This window comes from Gobio gobio (genome assembly GCF_949357685.1).
Source record: "Gobio gobio genome assembly, contig: scaffold_121, whole genome shotgun sequence".
Taxonomy (NCBI): domain Eukaryota; kingdom Metazoa; phylum Chordata; class Actinopteri; order Cypriniformes; family Gobionidae; genus Gobio; species Gobio gobio.
The window spans coordinates 72,404-97,628 of record NW_027645596.1 but is presented as its reverse complement, the minus strand read 5'-3'; the positions used below and the strand labels follow the sequence as shown (position 1 = coordinate 97,628).

At 43.5% G+C, this 25,225-nt stretch overlaps 1 protein-coding gene across 1 annotated transcript in view; it reads right to left on the bottom strand.

Annotated features, from left to right (window-relative positions):
* Positions 1-25,225, bottom strand: part of LOC307122483 (uncharacterized protein) — a gene marked incomplete at both ends in the record, with an annotated part of 98,713 nt that overhangs the window by 57,152 nt on the left and 16,336 nt on the right. Inside the window, 24 exons of the mRNA XM_079846462.1 lie at positions 65-257; positions 344-501; positions 575-672; positions 744-931; positions 1,008-1,190; positions 7,887-7,959; positions 8,043-8,190; positions 8,260-8,452; positions 8,539-8,696; positions 8,770-8,867; positions 8,939-9,126; positions 9,203-9,385; positions 16,037-16,109; positions 16,193-16,340; positions 16,410-16,602; positions 16,689-16,846; positions 16,920-17,017; positions 17,089-17,276; positions 17,353-17,535; positions 24,196-24,268; positions 24,352-24,499; positions 24,569-24,761; positions 24,848-25,005; positions 25,079-25,176. Of these exons, the coding sequence (XP_079702588.1) occupies positions 65-257; positions 344-501; positions 575-672; positions 744-931; positions 1,008-1,190; positions 7,887-7,959; positions 8,043-8,190; positions 8,260-8,452; positions 8,539-8,696; positions 8,770-8,867; positions 8,939-9,126; positions 9,203-9,385; positions 16,037-16,109; positions 16,193-16,340; positions 16,410-16,602; positions 16,689-16,846; positions 16,920-17,017; positions 17,089-17,276; positions 17,353-17,535; positions 24,196-24,268; positions 24,352-24,499; positions 24,569-24,761; positions 24,848-25,005; positions 25,079-25,176 (3,572 nt within the window). The remainder of the gene's footprint in view (positions 1-64; positions 258-343; positions 502-574; positions 673-743; positions 932-1,007; positions 1,191-7,886; positions 7,960-8,042; positions 8,191-8,259; positions 8,453-8,538; positions 8,697-8,769; positions 8,868-8,938; positions 9,127-9,202; positions 9,386-16,036; positions 16,110-16,192; positions 16,341-16,409; positions 16,603-16,688; positions 16,847-16,919; positions 17,018-17,088; positions 17,277-17,352; positions 17,536-24,195; positions 24,269-24,351; positions 24,500-24,568; positions 24,762-24,847; positions 25,006-25,078; positions 25,177-25,225) is intronic.

Below are 25,225 nucleotides of genomic sequence, written 5' to 3'. Positions count from 1 at the left end.
AGGTAAAGAGGCAGTCAGAAGTGCCTTACAGCACACTAGATGGATAAAGACTGGCCTTACTCACCCATCGACCAGAAGGTCCCACTGGGGTAGACTGAGTGGACTGGGGGTTGATGTCGCCCAGCAACGTCCCAGCATTAGGACAATGTTGGGGTCGGTCCTCTCCAAAATGCGCACCTCAACATACACAGGCTCCCGCAGGACTTTTGTGACGGGATAATCAGCATCACCGTAGTAGGACGTGTATGCCTCATCCCCTGAGGAAGAAAACCAGCGTTTAACCAGAAACTGCTGCAACCTGGAGTTTTAGAAAATACTTATGCATACTTGGACAGACACTTACCTTCTGCACAGCCTTTGGTGACACATTGACCATTTGCCAGTCTAAGCTCCACCCTGAGGGGTCCAGAAGCCGCTACTGGTGGAGGTGCAGGAACAGTGTTGACCTCCACAACCAGAGCTTCCACAGAAGTAGCAGAGTACCTACACTGGAAGAGAAGCCTAGACAACAAATAGTGAGCTTGTAGCCTTTGTCAAGGATTCATATTTTTTCTAAATAAAATAAAATGCCTACTCAAAATGGCTGTCCCTTGTGATGGAACCAAGTGGTCCGACACCCACTTCATACGAGGAGGTCATTCGGTTTTCATACACCACATATCCACCGTCCTCCTGCAAATAGTAACTGTTGGCATCCAGGCCATTCCAAGCCATGCAGAACAGAACCACAAGCAGCTACTCACCATCATGCTTGTGCCACATGCAGTGACAGGGAACTGGTATATAGCAAAGGAAGGTGTGGATCCCACAGGACTGCAAGGTGGGTCGTTTCCACCCAGGAGACGGACTGAATCCAGGCTCAAGCGAGGTAGTGTAACATCTCTTGCCACCACTACCACAAACTGACCATCTCTTATACACTGGACAGTCACTGGAACAAGGTACAAGAGCAGGTTATTACTGAGGAGTGGTTTAACATGAACACCTTTGCATTGACTCACTCTTACCTGCCTTCCCATAGAAACACTGCTGTCCGTTAAAGCAGCAGTTGATAGCTTCACACTCAGCACCACTGATACCAGGTGGGCCACATTGGATCTGCTCATAATCAGCTACAGCACATTTGTCAAGGGGCTCTGCCTGCGCCACTGGCTGCTTAGACTGAACCTGCTGATGAAACTGTTGACTAGCTTGTTGTTGAACCTGCTGAGGAAACTGTTGACTAGCTTGTTGTTGAACCTGCTGAGGAAACTGTTGACTAGCTTGTTGTTGAACCTGCTGAGGAAACTGTTGACTAGCTTGTTGTTGAACCTTCTGAGGAAACTGTTGACTAGCTTGTTGTTGAACCTTCTGAGGAAACTGTTGACTAGCTTGTTGTTGAACCTTCTGAGGAAACTGTTGACTAGCTTGTTGTTGAACCTTCTGAGGAAACTGTTGACTAGCTTGTTGTTGAACCTTCTGAGGAAACTGTTGACTAGCTTGTTGTTGAACCTTCTGAGGAAACTGTTGACTAGCTAGCTGTTGAACCTTCAGAGGAAACTGTTGACTAGCTTGTTGTTGAACCTTCAGAGGAAACTGTTGACTAGCTAGCTGTTGAACCTTCAGAGGAAACTGTTGACTAGCTTGTTGTTGAACCTTCAGAGGAAACTGTTGAACCTTCTGAGGAAACTGTTGACTAGCTTGTTGTTGAACCTTCTGAGGAAACTGTTGACTAGCTTGTTGTTGAACCTGCTGAGGAAACTGGGGCAAATTACTCCACTGTGGAACAGCATGACAAAAAGCACAAAACCACACACAAAGTGCCAGCGATTGAACAGCACACCAGCTTCCTGCCATTGTTCAACAGCTAGTCACACTGTTGAGATGATGCCCTTTGGTCTTTTTGTATTCTACAGATTTTGGCTAATTAACGATAATCCCTCCCTCTTCATGAACAGTCATGATTCTCCAGACTTGCCCAAATGGGAGCTTATGCTACCAGAAAATTCTCATCAAAATGATACGCATGTGATGTAGGCCTATATTGACTCCAATTAGTCAGATTTGTCATATTGAAGACAAATAAAAAGGTTCATGCTCAGGTTTGCTACTGGAGCTTGCCCAAAGTACTTTGGGTAGATGTTTGGTGCATTCCGCTTTGCTTGTAGACTAGCATTACTACTTTTACAATATCTTTATATGGCAGAAATAGTAAGAGTAGTCTGTAGTTCCAAATTTAGCAACACACTCACAAACCTCCCTAAGCACTTCCCCTCGGGGCAATCCCTGTCGCCAGTTTGAAGTGTTCCACAAGTGGACAAGAGAGGTTTATGTGGACAGACCCTCGACTCCTTAGACAGAGGGGACCAGTCTACTCATATATACTTTAATTACAAAATAAATGTAACTGTAATCAGTTACTTATGAAAATGTTAATTATTACAAAGGGGGTTACATCTGAATATTTTCTGTAAAAAGCTAGGATATGTTGAATAATATGAATTTGTTGCTTTGCCTGTGCAGGATGCCTCTTGCCATTTACAGTGTTTTTTTTTTATATACAATTGCTAGGACCCATTTCTCAATACTTAGGTCACTTTTTCAAAACTCTTCACACAGTTCTCCTAACAAACTTTCAGCTCGGCACAGCAGATCATTTCACATTCAAAATGCACTAAAACTACCAAAACACAATTCTTTCCCCTAGCAAAGGTTTTCAACCAACACGCACACACTTTGTCAATCCCCAAACGGACGAGGCGTTTATACTTGACGCACTCGCCGTTGTACTATTCTGTGAAACGACAGAGGGCGACTCGGAGTAATTGTTCTATAAACCATCAGGAAACAGCAGTGAGAGAAGAATGTAGCTACACAGGTGACCATATTTATTTGAATAAACTTCACCAAAAACCACACTACAAAAGAATCGTGTAAAACTCAGTAAACCTTGATTGCTAATCATTAATACGGTGTATGCTTTCGATTTACCCCGAAAGAAAGTGAAATATGACAACCTGCCCCATAGGTGGGGCACATTAACATGACAGCTTGATGTTATCAGATACAATCAAATAAAACAACAAGACAAAATACAAATTAACTTTCAAATAAAATAATGGCATCATTAAAAATATACTAATTTCTTCTGAACATTGACTGTCATTCTTTCCTCAATAGAATAGCATAGTTCTAATAGGGGCACATTGTAACAGTTACAACATGCCCCACCTGTGCAACTGGGATTTAAACCCGTCTAGTGTCTTCTGCTGGTTAGAGCAGCATTAAAAGAACTCTCAACTTGGTCTTATTTTCAATAAACTTAAGAAATGTACGTCTGTTATGTTAAATGTTCAGTGAGAGCGTCCAAAGAATTATTAATTGGTGCAGTTTCTCTAAATAATGTTGATATGGCAACTAGTAAATACATTAGGTTTCATCATCCCGGCATGTGTGGAAAGTTAACCTGTTACAACTAGCCCCGCGTTTAAATTCCAGACGGAGAAAAATAATAACTTCTGTACCTCTGCAAGTCACATAGCATGCAGCCATAGGGTTTCAGACTAAATGGGACTTGCAAAGGTACAGTCAGTTCCACCACATTTGCAGAATAAGGCACTCTTTCCAGGTCAAAAGCAAAGTGACAAGTCAGATACAAGCAAGGATTGATGTCAGTTTTATTGAGAAACTTTCTTTTGCCCTTGAACAATTACAGGACCAAGTGTGGCCTTGCCTTCCCACTGAACACCTAGAGAGAAGAAAAAGAGCAAAGTTAGGAGCACTTAAAACATCAAAAGCAACCTTAAAGCAAGAGCTACCGACCTCCATAGGGAGAAGCAGCAATTCCACCATCAGGACCACATGTTGAGTCACAGCAACCACAAACTTGGTCATTTCCATCAGCAGCAAACCACCTGCAACAAGACAAAGCACTTTCAACATGAGCAAAGTCAGCTTTTTAAAAAAAGAATAAGTGCAACGTACCCATTGGCAAAGGAACAGGATTTGCGCTGAGCGTCACTGGGTGCAGAAGCAATAGTTGCCTTCAGAACACATGTTATGTAGATCTACAAGGGATGACAGACAAGTCAGAAAACCAAAGCAGATGGGAAGAGAAGTCGAATTAACTCTTGTGGTACATACAGAAGGACTGGTGCTCTCCTGGAACATGAATGCCTCCAGCTGGAACTGGATCTTGTCAACCTGGGACCGAGGCATGAAGCGGGAGCTGGAAGCTGTAGCCTTGGCATCCACAAAGCACCTGACGACAAAGTCACCACAAAGAGCAACTCATGAATGTTTAAAAAGAGCAAACAAAACAGTCCTATAGCATCAAGAGCCATGACCTTACCCATGATTCTCAATGAAGGAATATCTCGGAAGGGAGTTCACGTCAGGCACCTGAGTGGCCACACAGCTGTCCACAAACACACGCAGAGGCACATGATTGTACTGCTTCACAGATGCCTCGATGTTAATAACGCCACCCAGGAAATAGGAGTATGAAGGCCTCTGGTAGGACCAATCGTCTACAAAAGAGAAGGAACACCCTAGGAAGAGCCACATTTGCAAGGTCGAAGGTCCAAAGAAAGTGCACTTACCCAGCATGAGCTTCAGGGAGAACATCAAGACTTCTTCACCAACCTTGGTTGAGGCATAAGGGACCCATGTTGGCCTCAAGGCATCACTGCTTACATTGTGTAGCCTGTGGTTCATGAAAGTACCCATTAAATGGTCTCCCAGTTGCACAAGCAGTGAAAGTCACAGAGGTCACTTACCTTTGATAGTGGCATTGAACGCCAACAATTGCACCATCGGCCCGGGTAATCGGAGTACCTGCAAGAGCCTCAGGGGTGTAGGTAAGAGAGAAGGTGTAGACAAGCTCATCCTCATTCATCTGTAAGAGATTGTAGTTAAAACAAGACAGTTCCTCATGAAGGTGTAATCATTATTATGAATGAGAGAAAGTGCATTGTGCAATACGGTGGACAAACACTTCAAGCAGGAGAAAACAACTGCAGAGCTTAAAACATGCATTGGTATGAACGGGCCTTAAGAAATGTTTATGCCAGCTGCCCTGGCATTGCAAATACAACATACAACAGCAGTGTGAACTGACGGTCCTTGAAGAGGACTTTGGATATCCTCAATTTGAACAAACAACCGATTAAGATTTAGGAGTTCTTACCATCTGCACGCTGTTGCAGTCCTGTAATTCATACTCAAAGATGAGCACCCTAGACTCAGAGTCCTGACCAGCAACAGGACATCCACCTAAAGACAGACCAGTTGGCTGGATCAACTGACCATTGCTAAACAAGTCCTGCTGGACTTCTACAAGAACCCGGTTCTCTCCGCATTGAACCGCTACGCTGCTGGGAGTCACGGGTTGCCTCAACTGGAAGTCCACCGCCAACTCGCTCTGCACCTCGGGAACGACCGGATACCTCCAATCCAAAGGCTTCACTGGACCCTGCAACAGCTGCTTCTCCTGAAGGCCAAAAGGCTCCTGTGCAAGGCCTCTGGAGGCAGGACCCAAAGGACTCTGAAATGGAGAAGCCGCTTGCAAAGGATTCCAGAGCTCTGGAGCAGAAAAGGCAGGACTTCTGAAATCTGGATCTGATTTTTGCACCATGCTTCTTGGACTTTGACTGTGCATCAAACTTCCCCACGCATCAGGCAGATCAAACACAACAATCACAACCACCACTAACACACCTCTCAGAAGCTCCATCCTAGCAAACTTTGACACAAATGCCACAACACACACCAGTGCTTGGCTTTGCCATTTTGTACAGCTTTGAATGAAGGTGGCTCATCCCCTTTTAGTTGAATTGATTGCCTTTGATTCTCCTCTGGACCTGTAGAGTTTATATGCATCTCTGGGACCCACAGCTCTGCACAATTTGTATGTCTCTCTTATCTGACAAATTGAGGGGGACATTTACATGACACCATTTTCAAATGAAACTTTAAATGCATTGTGTTCATTTACACAACAACAGTGCTTTGTGGGCCTTAAAAATGCAAACTTTTAAAAACAGGGTTTCAAAGTTTTTGAAAATGAGACCATTATTGTCTCCATGTAAACTACAAAAACATGAATTTGTGAAAACTGTGACATCATGCGCATGCATATTGCGTGTTTAGTCTATAGGCACGTAGTGTTTCTTTGCAAAGTGTCATCGCCATCTACTGGATTCTCTGCAGAGATTCTCCTAGAGATTTAATCAGATCAAGATACGTCATATTTGCACAGTCTAATCTAAAGGCCTTGGTGATGTTTTCCCTGAAGGTCGTGTCAGTGGCGGCCTCACAAAGTTCGATGGTTCGCCATGACACAGGAAGCTGTTGTAAGTCGGGCATACAATGTCCGATCTGCCCCAAACTTCAGATGTTTGATAAGAGTCCTGGCCTGAAGACATCTACATATGAGTTTCAGAATTAGGCATGGCAAAATGGCTCGATAGCGCCACCTACAACATTTCAACGAAGTGCCCCTCCCGCTACGTTTCACGTACAGGTATGAAATTCGGTACACAGCCCAATACCTACAAAAAATCTCCTGCTACAAAATCAACGACACAGAGGGAAGATAGTGAGGGAAGGGCATGAAAAAGTGAATTGAAACACAGTCATTCATTTTTGTCCACTTGCCCTCAGCTTCTTATTCTTGAACATCAGCAGTTTATGCAACTGGCCACAGACCTACGTTTTGTCAAATTTTCCACCAAAATGTCTCTAGGAAAAATGTGTGATACAAAGAGCAAGAAGAGTTAACAGGACTAAGACTTAAGTTAATGATGGGACACTAAAATGGACAAATATAATAGTAGACCCCATTTTGAAATGTGTATTTCACAAACCTAATACACCAACAGTTAGCTCTTCAAACCAGTTAAATATAATTCAAATGGGATGCATTTCCTTGACAGCATGGATACTAGTCAAATTGCCTTCCACGTTCTGTTTTTAATGGTGCAGCAACAACAAGCACAGACAGTTAAACAAAGTAGCTTATTTTGTCCAAATCTACAGAAGCGACATGGTTTAGACCAGTTAATGTCACACTCTGGAAACGGTTTATAAAGACCCCTTTCATGAGTGAAGGTTAAAAGTAAAAAAAGTTTAAAACATTTTAGACCGCATTTACACCTGTATTTAGCATAGTCCACTTGTGATTGGACTGATAAACGCTTTAGTACCAGGTGTAAACAGGCCCTCAGACAGCAACTCAGGTGTGATACACCAGTTAAGGGACTAAACCAGCTTTTATTAAAGCACCAGTCTACTTTTCAATAAACATTGGGGCTAGCCTAAAGAAAAAAGGCTGGTCACAATTTGGGATTAAAAAGGACAATGCAGGTTGATACTGATTTCATTGCAGATGCAATGCTGTACTTGCATGACTTCGGGGGGCTTTCAAATAGCATTAGCAAAAAACAGAGGGACTTGGCATGCTTGAATATCAGTACAAGCAGTTATGTTAGTCCAGCCATAAAGCCACAAGTAGAGACCAAAACAGATTCCATTAAGAACAGGGACCCAGGTTAGCAACTGGAACTTGGCAAATAGGTCAGGTTTGGGCAGAAACTTGGCTTGTTTAGTTCAAGTCAAGCATAACCTTGAAGCAAAAAAAGGGAACTCTGGTTTAGTAGTGTAGCCCAATAAATCAAACTGAGAACAGTCATGAAAGATCAATACCAAAGAGACAGTTGAGTTAAGAAGTTTATTAAAACTACTAAAGTCACATGACCAGGTTAACTTCTCCACTAGACACCACAGTTTGCCCACTAGAGATGGTCTTGACGTTAGCATCTCTTCCTGGAAAAGAAGTGGTAGAATCGTGAGGCATTTAAAAACCAAATTCTCATGGTTCCTGAAGTCAGTTTACAACAAGCACTCACTTTTCCTAGTGCAGCTTTGCTCACAGGAGCCAGAAGAGGGATGGCACACTGCTGTACTACAGTGGATGAAGATCTAACAGAGGGGGGAAAGGGATAAGCCACGGAAAGAAAAACAACACCTAATATTAAGGATTCAGGTAAGGCTGCAGAGCATACGGTTTCCTGTAGAGGAGCCAGTGATGCTGGATCCACAAATGTGAACATCTTCACAACAAAGCGCTTGTAGTGGGTTGGGAACTGAAGACCAGAAGATCCAGCCACCGGAACCAATGAGGTCAGGTAACGGTCATCCTGGTAAGGGCATCTGAAAGGTAAAGAGGCAGTCAGAAGTGCCTTACAGCACACTAGATGGATAAAGACTGGCCTTACTCACCCATCGACCAGAAGGTCCCACTGGGGTAGACTGAGTGGACTGGGGGTTGATGTCGCCCAGCAACGTCCCAGCATTAGGACAATGTTGGGGTCGGTCCTCTCCAAAATGCGCACCTCAACATACACAGGCTCCCGCAGGACTTTTGTGACGGGATAATCAGCATCACCGTAGTAGGACGTGTATGCCTCATCCCCTGAGGAAGAAAACCAGCGTTTAACCAGAAACTGCTGCAACCTGGAGTTTTAGAAAATACTTATGCATACTTGGACAGACACTTACCTTCTGCACAGCCTTTGGTGACACATTGACCATTTGCCAGTCTAAGCTCCACCCTGAGGGGTCCAGAAGCCGCTACTGGTGGAGGTGCAGGAACAGTGTTGACCTCCACAACCAGAGCTTCCACAGAAGTAGCAGAGTACCTACACTGGAAGAGAAGCCTAGACAACAAATAGTGAGCTTGTAGCCTTTGTCAAGGATTCATATTTTTTCTAAATAAAATAAAATGCCTACTCAAAATGGCTGTCCCTTGTGATGGAACCAAGTGGTCCGACACCCACTTCATACGAGGAGGTCATTCGGTTTTCATACACCACATATCCACCGTCCTCCTGCAAATAGTAACTGTTGGCATCCAGGCCATTCCAAGCCATGCAGAACAGAACCACAAGCAGCTACTCACCATCATGCTTGTGCCACATGCAGTGACAGGGAACTGGTATATAGCAAAGGAAGGTGTGGATCCCACAGGACTGCAAGGTGGGTCGTTTCCACCCAGGAGACGGACTGAATCCAGGCTCAAGCGAGGTAGTGTAACATCTCTTGCCACCACTACCACAAACTGACCATCTCTTATACACTGGACAGTCACTGGAACAAGGTACAAGAGCAGGTTATTACTGAGGAGTGGTTTAACATGAACACCTTTGCATTGACTCACTCTTACCTGCCTTCCCATAGAAACACTGCTGTCCGTTAAAGCAGCAGTTGATAGCTTCACACTCAGCACCACTGATACCAGGTGGGCCACATTGGATCTGCTCATAATCAGCTACAGCACATTTGTCAAGGGGCTCTGCCTGCGCCACTGGCTGCTTAGACTGAACCTGCTGATGAAACTGTTGACTAGCTTGTTGTTGAACCTGCTGAGGAAACTGTTGACTAGCTTGTTGTTGAACCTGCTGAGGAAACTGTTGACTAGCTTGTTGTTGAACCTGCTGAGGAAACTGTTGACTAGCTTGTTGTTGAACCTGCTGAGGAAACTGTTGACTAGCTTGTTGTTGAACCTTCTGAGGAAACTGTTGACTAGCTTGTTGTTGAACCTTCTGAGGAAACTGTTGACTAGCTTGTTGTTGAACCTTCTGAGGAAACTGTTGACTAGCTTGTTGTTGAACCTTCTGAGGAAACTGTTGACTAGCTAGCTGTTGAACCTTCAGAGGAAACTGTTGACTAGCTTGTTGTTGAACCTTCAGAGGAAACTGTTGACTAGCTAGCTGTTGAACCTTCAGAGGAAACTGTTGACTAGCTTGTTGTTGAACCTTCAGAGGAAACTGTTGAACCTTCTGAGGAAACTGTTGACTAGCTTGTTGTTGAACCTTCTGAGGAAACTGTTGACTAGCTTGTTGTTGAACCTGCTGAGGAAACTGGGGCAAATTACTCCACTGTGGAACAGCATGACAAAAAGCACAAAACCACACACAAAGTGCCAGCGATTGAACAGCACACCAGCTTCCTGCCATTGTTCAACAGCTAGTCACACTGTTGAGATGATGCCCTTTGGTCTTTTTGTATTCTACAGATTTTGGCTAATTAACGATAATCCCTCCCTCTTCATGAACAGTCATGATTCTCCAGACTTGCCCAAATGGGAGCTTATGCTACCAGAAAATTCTCATCAAAATGATACGCATGTGATGTAGGCCTATATTGACTCCAATTAGTCAGATTTGTCATATTGAAGACAAATAAAAAGGTTCATGCTCAGGTTTGCTACTGGAGCTTGCCCAAAGTACTTTGGGTAGATGTTTGGTGCATTCCGCTTTGCTTGTAGACTAGCATTACTACTTTTACAATATCTTTATATGGCAGAAATAGTAAGAGTAGTCTGTAGTTCCAAATTTAGCAACACACTCACAAACCTCCCTAAGCACTTCCCCTCGGGGCAATCCCTGTCGGCAGTTTGAAGTGTTCCACAAGTGGACAAGAGAGGTTTATGTGGACAGACCCTCGACTCCTTAGACAGAGGGGACCAGTCTACTCATATATACTTTAATTACAAAATAAATGTAACTGTAATCAGTTACTTATGAAAATGTTAATTATTACAAAGGGGGTTACATCTGAATATTTTCTGTAAAAAGCTAGGATATGTTGAATAATATGAATTTGTTGCTTTGCCTGTGCAGGATGCCTCTTGCCATTTACAGTGTTTTTTTTTTATATACAATTGCTAGGACCCATTTCTCAATACTTAGGTCACTTTTTCAAAACTCTTCACACAGTTCTCCTAACAAACTTTCAGCTCGGCACAGCAGATCATTTCACATTCAAAATGCACCAAAACACAATTCTTTCCCCTAGCAAAGGTTTTCAACCAACACGCACACACTTTGTCAATCCCCAAACGGACGAGGCGTTTATACTTGACGCACTCGCCGTTGTACTATTCTGTGAAACGACAGAGGGCGACTCGGAGTAATTGTTCTATAAACCATCAGGAAACAGCAGTGAGAGAAGAATGTAGCTACACAGGTGACCATATTTATTTGAATAAACTTCACCAAAAACCACACTACAAAAGAATCGTGTAAAACTCAGTAAACCTTGATTGCTAATCATTAATACGGTGTATGCTTTCGATTTACCCCGAAAGAAAGTGAAATATGACAACCTGCCCCATAGGTGGGGCACATTAACATGACAGCTTGATGTTATCAGATACAATCAAATAAAACAACAAGACAAAATACAAATTAACTTTCAAATAAAATAATGGCATCATTAAAAATATACTAATTTCTTCTGAACATTGACTGTCATTCTTTCCTCAATAGAATAGCATAGTTCTAATAGGGGCACATTGTAACAGTTACAACATGCCCCACCTGTGCAACTGGGATTTAAACCCGTCTAGTGTCTTCTGCTGGTTAGAGCAGCATTAAAAGAACTCTCAACTTGGTCTTATTTTCAATAAACTTAAGAAATGTACGTCTGTTATGTTAAATGTTCAGTGAGAGCGTCCAAAGAATTATTAATTGGTGCAGTTTCTCTAAATAATGTTGATATGGCAACTAGTAAATACATTAGGTTTCATCATCCCGGCATGTGTGGAAAGTTAACCTGTTACAACTAGCCCCGCGTTTAAATTCCAGACGGAGAAAAATAATAACTTCTGTACCTCTGCAAGTCACATAGCATGCAGCCATAGGGTTTCAGACTAAATGGGACTTGCAAAGGTACAGTCAGTTCCACCACATTTGCAGAATAAGGCACTCTTTCCAGGTCAAAAGCAAAGTGACAAGTCAGATACAAGCAAGGATTGATGTCAGTTTTATTGAGAAACTTTCTTTTGCCCTTGAACAATTACAGGACCAAGTGTGGCCTTGCCTTCCCACTGAACACCTAGAGAGAAGAAAAAGAGCAAAGTTAGGAGCACTTAAAACATCAAAAGCAACCTTAAAGCAAGAGCTACCGACCTCCATAGGGAGAAGCAGCAATTCCACCATCAGGACCACATGTTGAGTCACAGCAACCACAAACTTGGTCATTTCCATCAGCAGCAAACCACCTGCAACAAGACAAAGCACTTTCAACATGAGCAAAGTCAGCTTTTTAAAAAAAGAATAAGTGCAACGTACCCATTGGCAAAGGAACAGGATTTGCGCTGAGCGTCACTGGGTGCAGAAGCAATAGTTGCCTTCAGAACACATGTTATGTAGATCTACAAGGGATGACAGACAAGTCAGAAAACCAAAGCAGATGGGAAGAGAAGTCGAATTAACTCTTGTGGTACATACAGAAGGACTGGTGCTCTCCTGGAACATGAATGCCTCCAGCTGGAACTGGATCTTGTCAACCTGGGACCGAGGCATGAAGCGGGAGCTGGAAGCTGTAGCCTTGGCATCCACAAAGCACCTGACGACAAAGTCACCACAAAGAGCAACTCATGAATGTTTAAAAAGAGCAAACAAAACAGTCCTATAGCATCAAGAGCCATGACCTTACCCATGATTCTCAATGAAGGAATATCTCGGAAGGGAGTTCACGTCAGGCACCTGAGTGGCCACACAGCTGTCCACAAACACACGCAGAGGCACATGATTGTACTGCTTCACAGATGCCTCGATGTTAATAACGCCACCCAGGAAATAGGAGTATGAAGGCCTCTGGTAGGACCAATCGTCTACAAAAGAGAAGGAACACCCTAGGAAGAGCCACATTTGCAAGGTCGAAGGTCCAAAGAAAGTGCACTTACCCAGCATGAGCTTCAGGGAGAACATCAAGACTTCTTCACCAACCTTGGTTGAGGCATAAGGGACCCATGTTGGCCTCAAGGCATCACTGCTTACATTGTGTAGCCTGTGGTTCATGAAAGTACCCATTAAATGGTCTCCCAGTTGCACAAGCAGTGAAAGTCACAGAGGTCACTTACCTTTGATAGTGGCATTGAACGCCAACAATTGCACCATCGGCCCGGGTAATCGGAGTACCTGCAAGAGCCTCAGGGGTGTAGGTAAGAGAGAAGGTGTAGACAAGCTCATCCTCATTCATCTGTAAGAGATTGTAGTTAAAACAAGACAGTTCCTCATGAAGGTGTAATCATTATTATGAATGAGAGAAAGTGCATTGTGCAATACGGTGGACAAACACTTCAAGCAGGAGAAAACAACTGCAGAGCTTAAAACATGCATTGGTATGAACGGGCCTTAAGAAATGTTTATGCCAGCTGCCCTGGCATTGCAAATACAACATACAACAGCAGTGTGAACTGACGGTCCTTGAAGAGGACTTTGGATATCCTCAATTTGAACAAACAACCGATTAAGATTTAGGAGTTCTTACCATCTGCACGCTGTTGCAGTCCTGTAATTCATACTCAAAGATGAGCACCCTAGACTCAGAGTCCTGACCAGCAACAGGACATCCACCTAAAGACAGACCAGTTGGCTGGATCAACTGACCATTGCTAAACAAGTCCTGCTGGACTTCTACAAGAACCCGGTTCTCTCCGCATTGAACCGCTACGCTGCTGGGAGTCACGGGTTGCCTCAACTGGAAGTCCACCGCCAACTCGCTCTGCACCTCGGGAACGACCGGATACCTCCAATCCAAAGGCTTCACTGGACCCTGCAACAGCTGCTTCTCCTGAAGGCCAAAAGGCTCCTGTGCAAGGCCTCTGGAGGCAGGACCCAAAGGACTCTGAAATGGAGAAGCCGCTTGCAAAGGATTCCAGAGCTCTGGAGCAGAAAAGGCAGGACTTCTGAAATCTGGATCTGATTTTTGCACCATGCTTCTTGGACTTTGACTGTGCATCAAACTTCCCCACGCATCAGGCAGATCAAACACAACAATCACAACCACCACTAACACACCTCTCAGAAGCTCCATCCTAGCAAACTTTGACACAAATGCCACAACACACACCAGTGCTTGGCTTTGCCATTTTGTACAGCTTTGAATGAAGGTGGCTCATCCCCTTTTAGTTGAATTGATTGCCTTTGATTCTCCTCTGGACCTGTAGAGTTTATATGCATCTCTGGGACCCACAGCTCTGCACAATTTGTATGTCTCTCTTATCTGACAAATTGAGGGGGACATTTACATGACACCATTTTCAAATGAAACTTTAAATGCATTGTGTTCATTTACACAACAACAGTGCTTTGTGGGCCTTAAAAATGCAAACTTTTAAAAACAGGGTTTCAAAGTTTTTGAAAATGAGACCATTATTGTCTCCATGTAAACTACAAAAACATGAATTTGTGAAAACTGTGACATCATGCGCATGCATATTGCGTGTTTAGTCTATAGGCACGTAGTGTTTCTTTGCAAAGTGTCATCGCCATCTACTGGATTCTCTGCAGAGATTCTCCTAGAGATTTAATCAGATCAAGATACGTCATATTTGCACAGTCTAATCTAAAGGCCTTGGTGATGTTTTCCCTGAAGGTCGTGTCAGTGGCGGCCTCACAAAGTTCGATGGTTCGCCATGACACAGGAAGCTGTTGTAAGTCGGGCATACAATGTCCGATCTGCCCCAAACTTCAGATGTTTGATAAGAGTCCTGGCCTGAAGACATCTACATATGAGTTTCAGAATTAGGCATGGCAAAATGGCTCGATAGCGCCACCTACAACATTTCAACGAAGTGCCCCTCCCGCTACGTTTCACGTACAGGTATGAAATTCGGTACACAGCCCAATACCTACAAAAAATCTCCTGCTACAAAATCAACGACACAGAGGGAAGATAGTGAGGGAAGGGCATGAAAAAGTGAATTGAAACACAGTCATTCATTTTTGTCCACTTGCCCTCAGCTTCTTATTCTTGAACATCAGCAGTTTATGCAACTGGCCACAGACCTACGTTTTGTCAAATTTTCCACCAAAATGTCTCTAGGAAAAATGTGTGATACAAAGAGCAAGAAGAGTTAACAGGACTAAGACTTAAGTTAATGATGGGACACTAAAATGGACAAATATAATAGTAGACCCCATTTTGAAATGTGTATTTCACAAACCTAATACACCAACAGTTAGCTCTTCAAACCAGTTAAATATAATTCAAATGGGATGCATTTCCTTGACAGCATGGATACTAGTCAAATTGCCTTCCACGTTCTGTTTTTAATGGTGCAGCAACAACAAGCACAGACAGTTAAACAAAGTAGCTTATTTTGTCCAAATCTACAGAAGCGACATGGTTTAGACCAGTTAATGTCACACTCTGGAAACGGTTTATAAAGACCCCTTTCATGAGTGAAGGTTAAAAGTCAAAAAAGTTTAAAACATTTTAGACCGCATTTACACCTGTATTTAGCATAGTCCACTTGTGATTGGACTGATAAACGCTTTAGTACCAGGTGTAAACAGGCCCTCAGACAGCAACTCAGGTGTGATACACCAGTTAAGGGACTAAACCAGCTTTTATTAAAGCACCAGTCTACTTTTCAATAAACATTGGGGCTAGCCTAAAGAAAAAAGGCTGGTCACAATTTGGGATTAAAAAGGACAATGCAGGTTGATACTGATTTCATTGCAGATGCAATGCTGTACTTGCATGACTTCGGGGGGCTTTCAAATAGCATTAGCAAAAAACAGAGGGACTTGGCATGCTTGAATATCAGTACAAGCAGTTATGTTAGTCCAGCCATAAAGCCACAAGTAGAGACCAAAACAGATTCCATTAAGAACAGGGACCCAGGTTAGCAACTGGAACTTGGCAAATAGGTCAGGTTTGGGCAGAAACTTGGCTTGTTTAGTTCAAGTCAAGCATAACCTTGAAGCAAAAAAAGGGAACTCTGGTTTAGTAGTGTAGCCCAATAAATCAAACTGAGAACAGTCATGAAAGATCAATACCAAAGAGACAGTTGAGTTAAGAAGTTTATTAAAACTACTAAAGTCACATGACCAGGTTAACTTCTCCACTAGACACCACAGTTTGCCCACTAGAGATGGTCTTGACGTTAGCATCTCTTCCTGGAAAAGAAGTGGTAGAATCGTGAGGCATTTAAAAACCAAATTCTCATGGTTCCTGAAGTCAGTTTACAACAAGCACTCACTTTTCCTAGTGCAGCTTTGCTCACAGGAGCCAGAAGAGGGATGGCACACTGCTGTACTACAGTGGATGAAGATCTAACAGAGGGGGGAAAGGGATAAGCCACGGAAAGAAAAACAACACCTAATATTAAGGATTCAGGTAAGGCTGCAGAGCATACGGTTTCCTGTAGAGGAGCCAGTGATGCTGGATCCACAAATGTGAACATCTTCACAACAAAGCGCTTGTAGTGGGTTGGGAACTGAAGACCAGAAGATCCAGCCACCGGAACCAATGAGGTCAGGTAACGGTCATCCTGGTAAGGGCATCTGAAAGGTAAAGAGGCAGTCAGAAGTGCCTTACAGCACACTAGATGGATAAAGACTGGCCTTACTCACCCATCGACCAGAAGGTCCCACTGGGGTAGACTGAGTGGACTGGGGGTTGATGTCGCCCAGCAACGTCCCAGCATTAGGACAATGTTGGGGTCGGTCCTCTCCAAAATGCGCACCTCAACATACACAGGCTCCCGCAGGACTTTTGTGACGGGATAATCAGCATCACCGTAGTAGGACGTGTATGCCTCATCCCCTGAGGAAGAAAACCAGCGTTTAACCAGAAACTGCTGCAACCTGGAGTTTTAGAAAATACTTATGCATACTTGGACAGACACTTACCTTCTGCACAGCCTTTGGTGACACATTGACCATTTGCCAGTCTAAGCTCCACCCTGAGGGGTCCAGAAGCCGCTACTGGTGGAGGTGCAGGAACAGTGTTGACCTCCACAACCAGAGCTTCCACAGAAGTAGCAGAGTACCTACACTGGAAGAGAAGCCTAGACAACAAATAGTGAGCTTGTAGCCTTTGTCAAGGATTCATATTTTTTCTAAATAAAATAAAATGCCTACTCAAAATGGCTGTCCCTTGTGATGGAACCAAGTGGTCCGACACCCACTTCATACGAGGAGGTCATTCGGTTTTCATACACCACATATCCACCGTCCTCCTGCAAATAGTAACTGTTGGCATCCAGGCCATTCCAAGCCATGCAGAACAGAACCACAAGCAGCTACTCACCATCATGCTTGTGCCACATGCAGTGACAGGGAACTGGTATATAGCAAAGGAAGGTGTGGATCCCACAGGACTGCAAGGTGGGTCGTTTCCACCCAGGAGACGGACTGAATCCAGGCTCAAGCGAGGTAGTGTAACATCTCTTGCCACCACTACCACAAACTGACCATCTCTTATACACTGGACAGTCACTGGAACAAGGTACAAGAGCAGGTTATTACTGAGGAGTGGTTTAACATGAACACCTTTGCATTGACTCACTCTTACCTGCCTTCCCATAGAAACACTGCTGTCCGTTAAAGCAGCAGTTGATAGCTTCACACTCAGCACCACTGATACCAGGTGGGCCACATTGGATCTGCTCATAATCAGCTACAGCACATTTGTCAAGGGGCTCTGCCTGCGCCACTGGCTGCTTAGACTGAACCTGCTGATGAAACTGTTGACTAGCTTGTTGTTGAACCTGCTGAGGAAACTGTTGACTAGCTTGTTGTTGAACCTGCTGAGGAAACTGTTGACTAGCTTGTTGTTGAACCTGCTGAGGAAACTGTTGACTAGCTTGTTGTTGAACCTGCTGAGGAAACTGTTGACTAGCTTGTTGTTGAACCTTCTGAGGAAACTGTTGACTAGCTTGTTGTTGAACCTTCTGAGGAAACTGTTGACTAGCTTGTTGTTGAACCTTCTGAGGAAACTGTTGACTAGCTTGTTGTTGAACCTTCTGAGGAAACTGTTGACTAGCTAGCTGTTGAACCTTCAGAGGAAACTGTTGACTAGCTTGTTGTTGAACCTTCAGAGGAAACTGTTGACTAGCTAGCTGTTGAACCTTCAGAGGAAACTGTTGACTAGCTTGTTGTTGAACCTTCAGAGGAAACTGTTGAACCTTCTGAGGAAACTGTTGACTAGCTTGTTGTTGAACCTTCTGAGGAAACTGTTGACTAGCTTGTTGTTGAACCTGCTGAGGAAACTGGGGCAAATTACTCCACTGTGGAACAGCATGACAAAAAGCACAAAACCACACACAAAGTGCCAGCGATTGAACAGCACACCAGCTTCCTGCCATTGTTCAACAGCTAGTCACACTGTTGAGATGATGCCCTTTGGTCTTTTTGTATTCTACAGATTTTGGCTAATTAACGATAATCCCTCCCTCTTCATGAACAGTCATGATTCTCCAGACTTGCCCAAATGGGAGCTTATGCTACCAGAAAATTCTCATCAAAATGATACGCATGTGATGTAGGCCTATATTGACTCCAATTAGTCAGATTTGTCATATTGAAGACAAATAAAAAGGTTCATGCTCAGGTTTGCTACTGGAGCTTGCCCAAAGTACTTTGGGTAGATGTTTGGTGCATTCCGCTTTGCTTGTAGACTAGCATTACTACTTTTACAATATCTTTATATGGCAGAAATAGTAAGAGTAGTCTGTAGTTCCAAATTTAGCAACACACTCACAAACCTCCCTAAGCACTTCCCCTCGGGGCAATCCCTGTCGCCAGTTTGAAGTGTTCCACAAGTGGACAAGAGAGGTTTATGTGGACAGACCCTCGACTCCTTAGACAGAGGGGACCAGTCTACTCATATATACTTTAATTACAAAATAAATGTAACTGTAATCAGTTACTTATGAAAATGTTAATTATTACAAAGGGGGTTACATCTGAATATTTTCTGTAAAAAGCTAGGATATGTTGAATAATATGAATTTGTTGCTTTGCCTGTGCAGGATGCCTCTTGCCATTTACAGTGTTTTTTTTTTATATACAATTGCTAGGACCCATTTCTCAATACTTAGGTCACTTTTTCAAAACTCTTCACACAGTTCTCCTAACAAACTTTCAGCTCGGCACAGCAGATCATTTCACATTCAAAATGCACTAAAACTACCAAAACACAATTCTTTCCCCTAGCAAAGGTTTTCAACCAACACGCACACACTTTGTCAATCCCCAAACGGACGAGGCGTTTATACTTGACGCACTCGCCGTTGTACTATTCTGTGAAACGACAGAGGGCGACTCGGAGTAATTGTTCTATAAACCATCAGGAAACAGCAGTGAGAGAAGAATGTAGCTACACAGGTGACCATATTTATTTGAATAAACTTCACCAAAAACCACACTACAAAAGAATCGTGTAAAACTCAGTAAACCTTGATTGCTAATCATTAATACGGTGTATGCTTTCGATTTACCCCGAAAGAAAGTGAAATATGACAACCTGCCCCATAGGTGGGGCACATTAACATGACAGCTTGATGTTATCAGATACAATCAAATAAAACAACAAGACAAAATACAAATTAACTTTCAAATAAAATAATGGCATCATTAAAAATATACTAATTTCTTCTGAACATTGACTGTCATTCTTTCCTCAATAGAATAGCATAGTTCTAATAGGGGCACATTGTAACAGTTACAACATGCCCCACCTGTGCAACTGGGATTTAAACCCGTCTAGTGTCTTCTGCTGGTTAGAGCAGCATTAAAAGAACTCTCAACTTGGTCTTATTTTCAATAAACTTAAGAAATGTACGTCTGTTATGTTAAATGTTCAGTGAGAGCGTCCAAAGAATTATTAATTGGTGCAGTTTCTCTAAATAATGTTGATATGGCAACTAGTAAATACATTAGGTTTCATCATCCCGGCATGTGTGGAAAGTTAACCTGTTACAACTAGCCCCGCGTTTAAATTCCAGACGGAGAAAAATAATAACTTCTGTACCTCTGCAAGTCACATAGCATGCAGCCATAGGGTTTCAGACTAAATGGGACTTGCAAAGGTACAGTCAGTTCCACCACATTTGCAGAATAAGGCACTCTTTCCAGGTCAAAAGCAAAGTGACAAGTCAGATACAAGCAAGGATTGATGTCAGTTTTATTGAGAAACTTTCTTTTGCCCTTGAACAATTACAGGACCAAGTGTGGCCTTGCCTTCCCACTGAACACCTAGAGAGAAGAAAAAGAGCAAAGTTAGGAGCACTTAAAACATCAAAAGCAACCTTAAAGCAAGAGCTACCGACCTCCATAGGGAGAAGCAGCAATTCCACCATCAGGACCACATGTTGAGTCACAGCAACCACAAACTTGGTCATTTCCATCAGCAGCAAACCACCTGCAACAAGACAAAGCACTTTCAACATGAGCAAAGTCAGCTTTTTAAAAAAAGAATAAGTGCAACGTACCCATTGGCAAAGGAACAGGATTTGCGCTGAGCGTCACTGGGTGCAGAAGCAATAGTTGCCTTCAGAACACATGTTATGTAGATCTACAAGGGATGACAGACAAGTCAGAAAACCAAAGCAGATGGGAAGAGAAGTCGAATTAACTCTTGTGGTACATACAGAAGGACTGGTGCTCTCCTGGAACATGAATGCCTCCAGCTGGAACTGGATCTTGTCAACCTGGGACCGAGGCATGAAGCGGGAGCTGGAAGCTGTAGCCTTGGCATCCACAAAGCACCTGACGACAAAGTCACCACAAAGAGCAACTCATGAATGTTTAAAAAGAGCAAACAAAACAGTCCTATAGCATCAAGAGCCATGACCTTACCCATGATTCTCAATGAAGGAATATCTCGGAAGGGAGTTCACGTCAGGCACCTGAGTGGCCACACAGCTGTCCACAAACACACGCAGAGGCACATGATTGTACTGCTTCACAGATGCCTCGATGTTAATAACGCCACCCAGGAAATAGGAGTATGAAGGCCTCTGGTAGGACCAATCGTCTACAAAAGAGAAGGAACACCCTAGGAAGAGCCACATTTGCAAGGTCGAAGGTCCAAAGAAAGTGCACTTACCCAGCATGAGCTTCAGGGAGAACATCAAGACTTCTTCACCAACCTTGGTTGAGGCATAAGGGACCCATGTTGGCCTCAAGGCATCACTGCTTACATTGTGTAGCCTGTGGTTCATGAAAGTACCCATTAAATGGTCTCCCAGTTGCACAAGCAGTGAAAGTCACAGAGGTCACTTACCTTTGATAGTGGCATTGAACGCCAACAATTGCACCATCGGCCCGGGTAATCGGAGTACCTGCAAGAGCCTCAGGGGTGTAGGTAAGAGAGAAGGTGTAGACAAGCTCATCCTCATTCATCTGTAAGAGATTGTAGTTAAAACAAGACAGTTCCTCATGAAGGTGTAATCATTATTATGAATGAGAGAAAGTGCATTGTGCAATACGGTGGACAAACACTTCAAGCAGGAGAAAACAACTGCAGAGCTTAAAACATGCATTGGTATGAACGGGCCTTAAGAAATGTTTATGCCAGCTGCCCTGGCATTGCAAATACAACATACAACAGCAGTGTGAACTGACGGTCCTTGAAGAGGACTTTGGATATCCTCAATTTGAACAAACAACCGATTAAGATTTAGGAGTTCTTACCATCTGCACGCTGTTGCAGTCCTGTAATTCATACTCAAAGATGAGCACCCTAGACTCAGAGTCCTGACCAGCAACAGGACATCCACCTAAAGACAGACCAGTTGGCTGGATCAACTGACCATTGCTAAACAAGTCCTGCTGGACTTCTACAAGAACCCGGTTCTCTCCGCATTGAACCGCTACGCTGCTGGGAGTCACGGGTTGCCTCAACTGGAAGTCCACCGCCAACTCGCTCTGCACCTCGGGAACGACCGGATACCTCCAATCCAAAGGCTTCACTGGACCCTGCAACAGCTGCTTCTCCTGAAGGCCAAAAGGCTCCTGTGCAAGGCCTCTGGAGGCAGGACCCAAAGGACTCTGAAATGGAGAAGCCGCTTGCAAAGGATTCCAGAGCTCTGGAGCAGAAAAGGCAGGACTTCTGAAATCTGGATCTGATTTTTGCACCATGCTTCTTGGACTTTGACTGTGCATCAAACTTCCCCACGCATCAGGCAGATCAAACACAACAATCACAACCACCACTAACACACCTCTCAGAAGCTCCATCCTAGCAAACTTTGACACAAATGCCACAACACACACCAGTGCTTGGCTTTGCCATTTTGTACAGCTTTGAATGAAGGTGGCTCATCCCCTTTTAGTTGAATTGATTGCCTTTGATTCTCCTCTGGACCTGTAGAGTTTATATGCATCTCTGGGACCCACAGCTCTGCACAATTTGTATGTCTCTCTTATCTGACAAATTGAGGGGGACATTTACATGACACCATTTTCAAATGAAACTTTAAATGCATTGTGTTCATTTACACAACAACAGTGCTTTGTGGGCCTTAAAAATGCAAACTTTTAAAAACAGGGTTTCAAAGTTTTTGAAAATGAGACCATTATTGTCTCCATGTAAACTACAAAAACATGAATTTGTGAAAACTGTGACATCATGCGCATGCATATTGCGTGTTTAGTCTATAGGCACGTAGTGTTTCTTTGCAAAGTGTCATCGCCATCTACTGGATTCTCTGCAGAGATTCTCCTAGAGATTTAATCAGATCAAGATACGTCATATTTGCACAGTCTAATCTAAAGGCCTTGGTGATGTTTTCCCTGAAGGTCGTGTCAGTGGCGGCCTCACAAAGTTCGATGGTTCGCCATGACACAGGAAGCTGTTGTAAGTCGGGCATACAATGTCCGATCTGCCCCAAACTTCAGATGTTTGATAAGAGTCCTGGCCTGAAGACATCTACATATGAGTTTCAGAATTAGGCATGGCAAAATGGCTCGATAGCGCCACCTACAACATTTCAACGAAGTGCCCCTCCCGCTACGTTTCACGTACAGGTATGAAATTCGGTACACAGCCCAATACCTACAAAAAATCTCCTGCTACAAAATCAACGACACAGAGGGAAGATAGTGAGGGAAGGGCATGAAAAAGTGAATTGAAACACAGTCATTCATTTTTGTCCACTTGCCCTCAGCTTCTTATTCTTGAACATCAGCAGTTTATGCAACTGGCCACAGACCTACGTTTTGTCAAATTTTCCACCAAAATGTCTCTAGGAAAAATGTGTGATACAAAGAGCAAGAAGAGTTAACAGGACTAAGACTTAAGTTAATGATGGGACACTAAAATGGACAAATATAATAGTAGACCCCATTTTGAAATGTGTATTTCACAAACCTAATACACCAACAGTTAGCTCTTCAAACCAGTTAAATATAATTCAAATGGGATGCATTTCCTTGACAGCATGGATACTAGTCAAATTGCCTTCCACGTTCTGTTTTTAATGGTGCAGCAACAACAAGCACAGACAGTTAAACAAAGTAGCTTATTTTGTCCAAATCTACAGAAGCGACATGGTTTAGACCAGTTAATGTCACACTCTGGAAACGGTTTATAAAGACCCCTTTCATGAGTGAAGGTTAAAAGTCAAAAAAGTTTAAAACATTTTAGACCGCATTTACACCTGTATTTAGCATAGTCCACTTGTGATTGGACTGATAAACGCTTTAGTACCAGGTGTAAACAGGCCCTCAGACAGCAACTCAGGTGTGATACACCAGTTAAGGGACTAAACCAGCTTTTATTAAAGCACCAGTCTACTTTTCAATAAACATTGGGGCTAGCCTAAAGAAAAAAGGCTGGTCACAATTTGGGATTAAAAAGGACAATGCAGGTTGATACTGATTTCATTGCAGATGCAATGCTGTACTTGCATGACTTCGGGGGGCTTTCAAATAGCATTAGCAAAAAACAGAGGGACTTGGCATGCTTGAATATCAGTACAAGCAGTTATGTTAGTCCAGCCATAAAGCCACAAGTAGAGACCAAAACAGATTCCATTAAGAACAGGGACCCAGGTTAGCAACTGGAACTTGGCAAATAGGTCAGGTTTGGGCAGAAACTTGGCTTGTTTAGTTCAAGTCAAGCATAACCTTGAAGCAAAAAAAGGGAACTCTGGTTTAGTAGTGTAGCCCAATAAATCAAACTGAGAACAGTCATGAAAGATCAATACCAAAGAGACAGTTGAGTTAAGAAGTTTATTAAAACTACTAAAGTCACATGACCAGGTTAACTTCTCCACTAGACACCACAGTTTGCCCACTAGAGATGGTCTTGACGTTAGCATCTCTTCCTGGAAAAGAAGTGGTAGAATCGTGAGGCATTTAAAAACCAAATTCTCATGGTTCCTGAAGTCAGTTTACAACAAGCACTCACTTTTCCTAGTGCAGCTTTGCTCACAGGAGCCAGAAGAGGGATGGCACACTGCTGTACTACAGTGGATGAAGATCTAACAGAGGGGGGAAAGGGATAAGCCACGGAAAGAAAAACAACACCTAATATTAAGGATTCAGGTAAGGCTGCAGAGCATACGGTTTCCTGTAGAGGAGCCAGTGATGCTGGATCCACAAATGTGAACATCTTCACAACAAAGCGCTTGTAGTGGGTTGGGAACTGAAGACCAGAAGATCCAGCCACCGGAACCAATGAGGTCAGGTAACGGTCATCCTGGTAAGGGCATCTGAAAGGTAAAGAGGCAGTCAGAAGTGCCTTACAGCACACTAGATGGATAAAGACTGGCCTTACTCACCCATCGACCAGAAGGTCCCACTGGGGTAGACTGAGTGGACTGGGGGTTGATGTCGCCCAGCAACGTCCCAGCATTAGGACAATGTTGGGGTCGGTCCTCTCCAAAATGCGCACCTCAACATACACAGGCTCCCGCAGGACTTTTGTGACGGGATAATCAGCATCACCGTAGTAGGACGTGTATGCCTCATCCCCTGAGGAAGAAAACCAGCGTTTAACCAGAAACTGCTGCAACCTGGAGTTTTAGAAAATACTTATGCATACTTGGACAGACACTTACCTTCTGCACAGCCTTTGGTGACACATTGACCATTTGCCAGTCTAAGCTCCACCCTGAGGGGTCCAGAAGCCGCTACTGGTGGAGGTGCAGGAACAGTGTTGACCTCCACAACCAGAGCTTCCACAGAAGTAGCAGAGTACCTACACTGGAAGAGAAGCCTAGACAACAAATAGTGAGCTTGTAGCCTTTGTCAAGGATTCATATTTTTTCTAAATAAAATAAAATGCCTACTCAAAATGGCTGTCCCTTGTGATGGAACCAAGTGGTCCGACACCCACTTCATACGAGGAGGTCATTCGGTTTTCATACACCACATATCCACCGTCCTCCTGCAAATAGTAACTGTTGGCATCCAGGCCATTCCAAGCCATGCAGAGC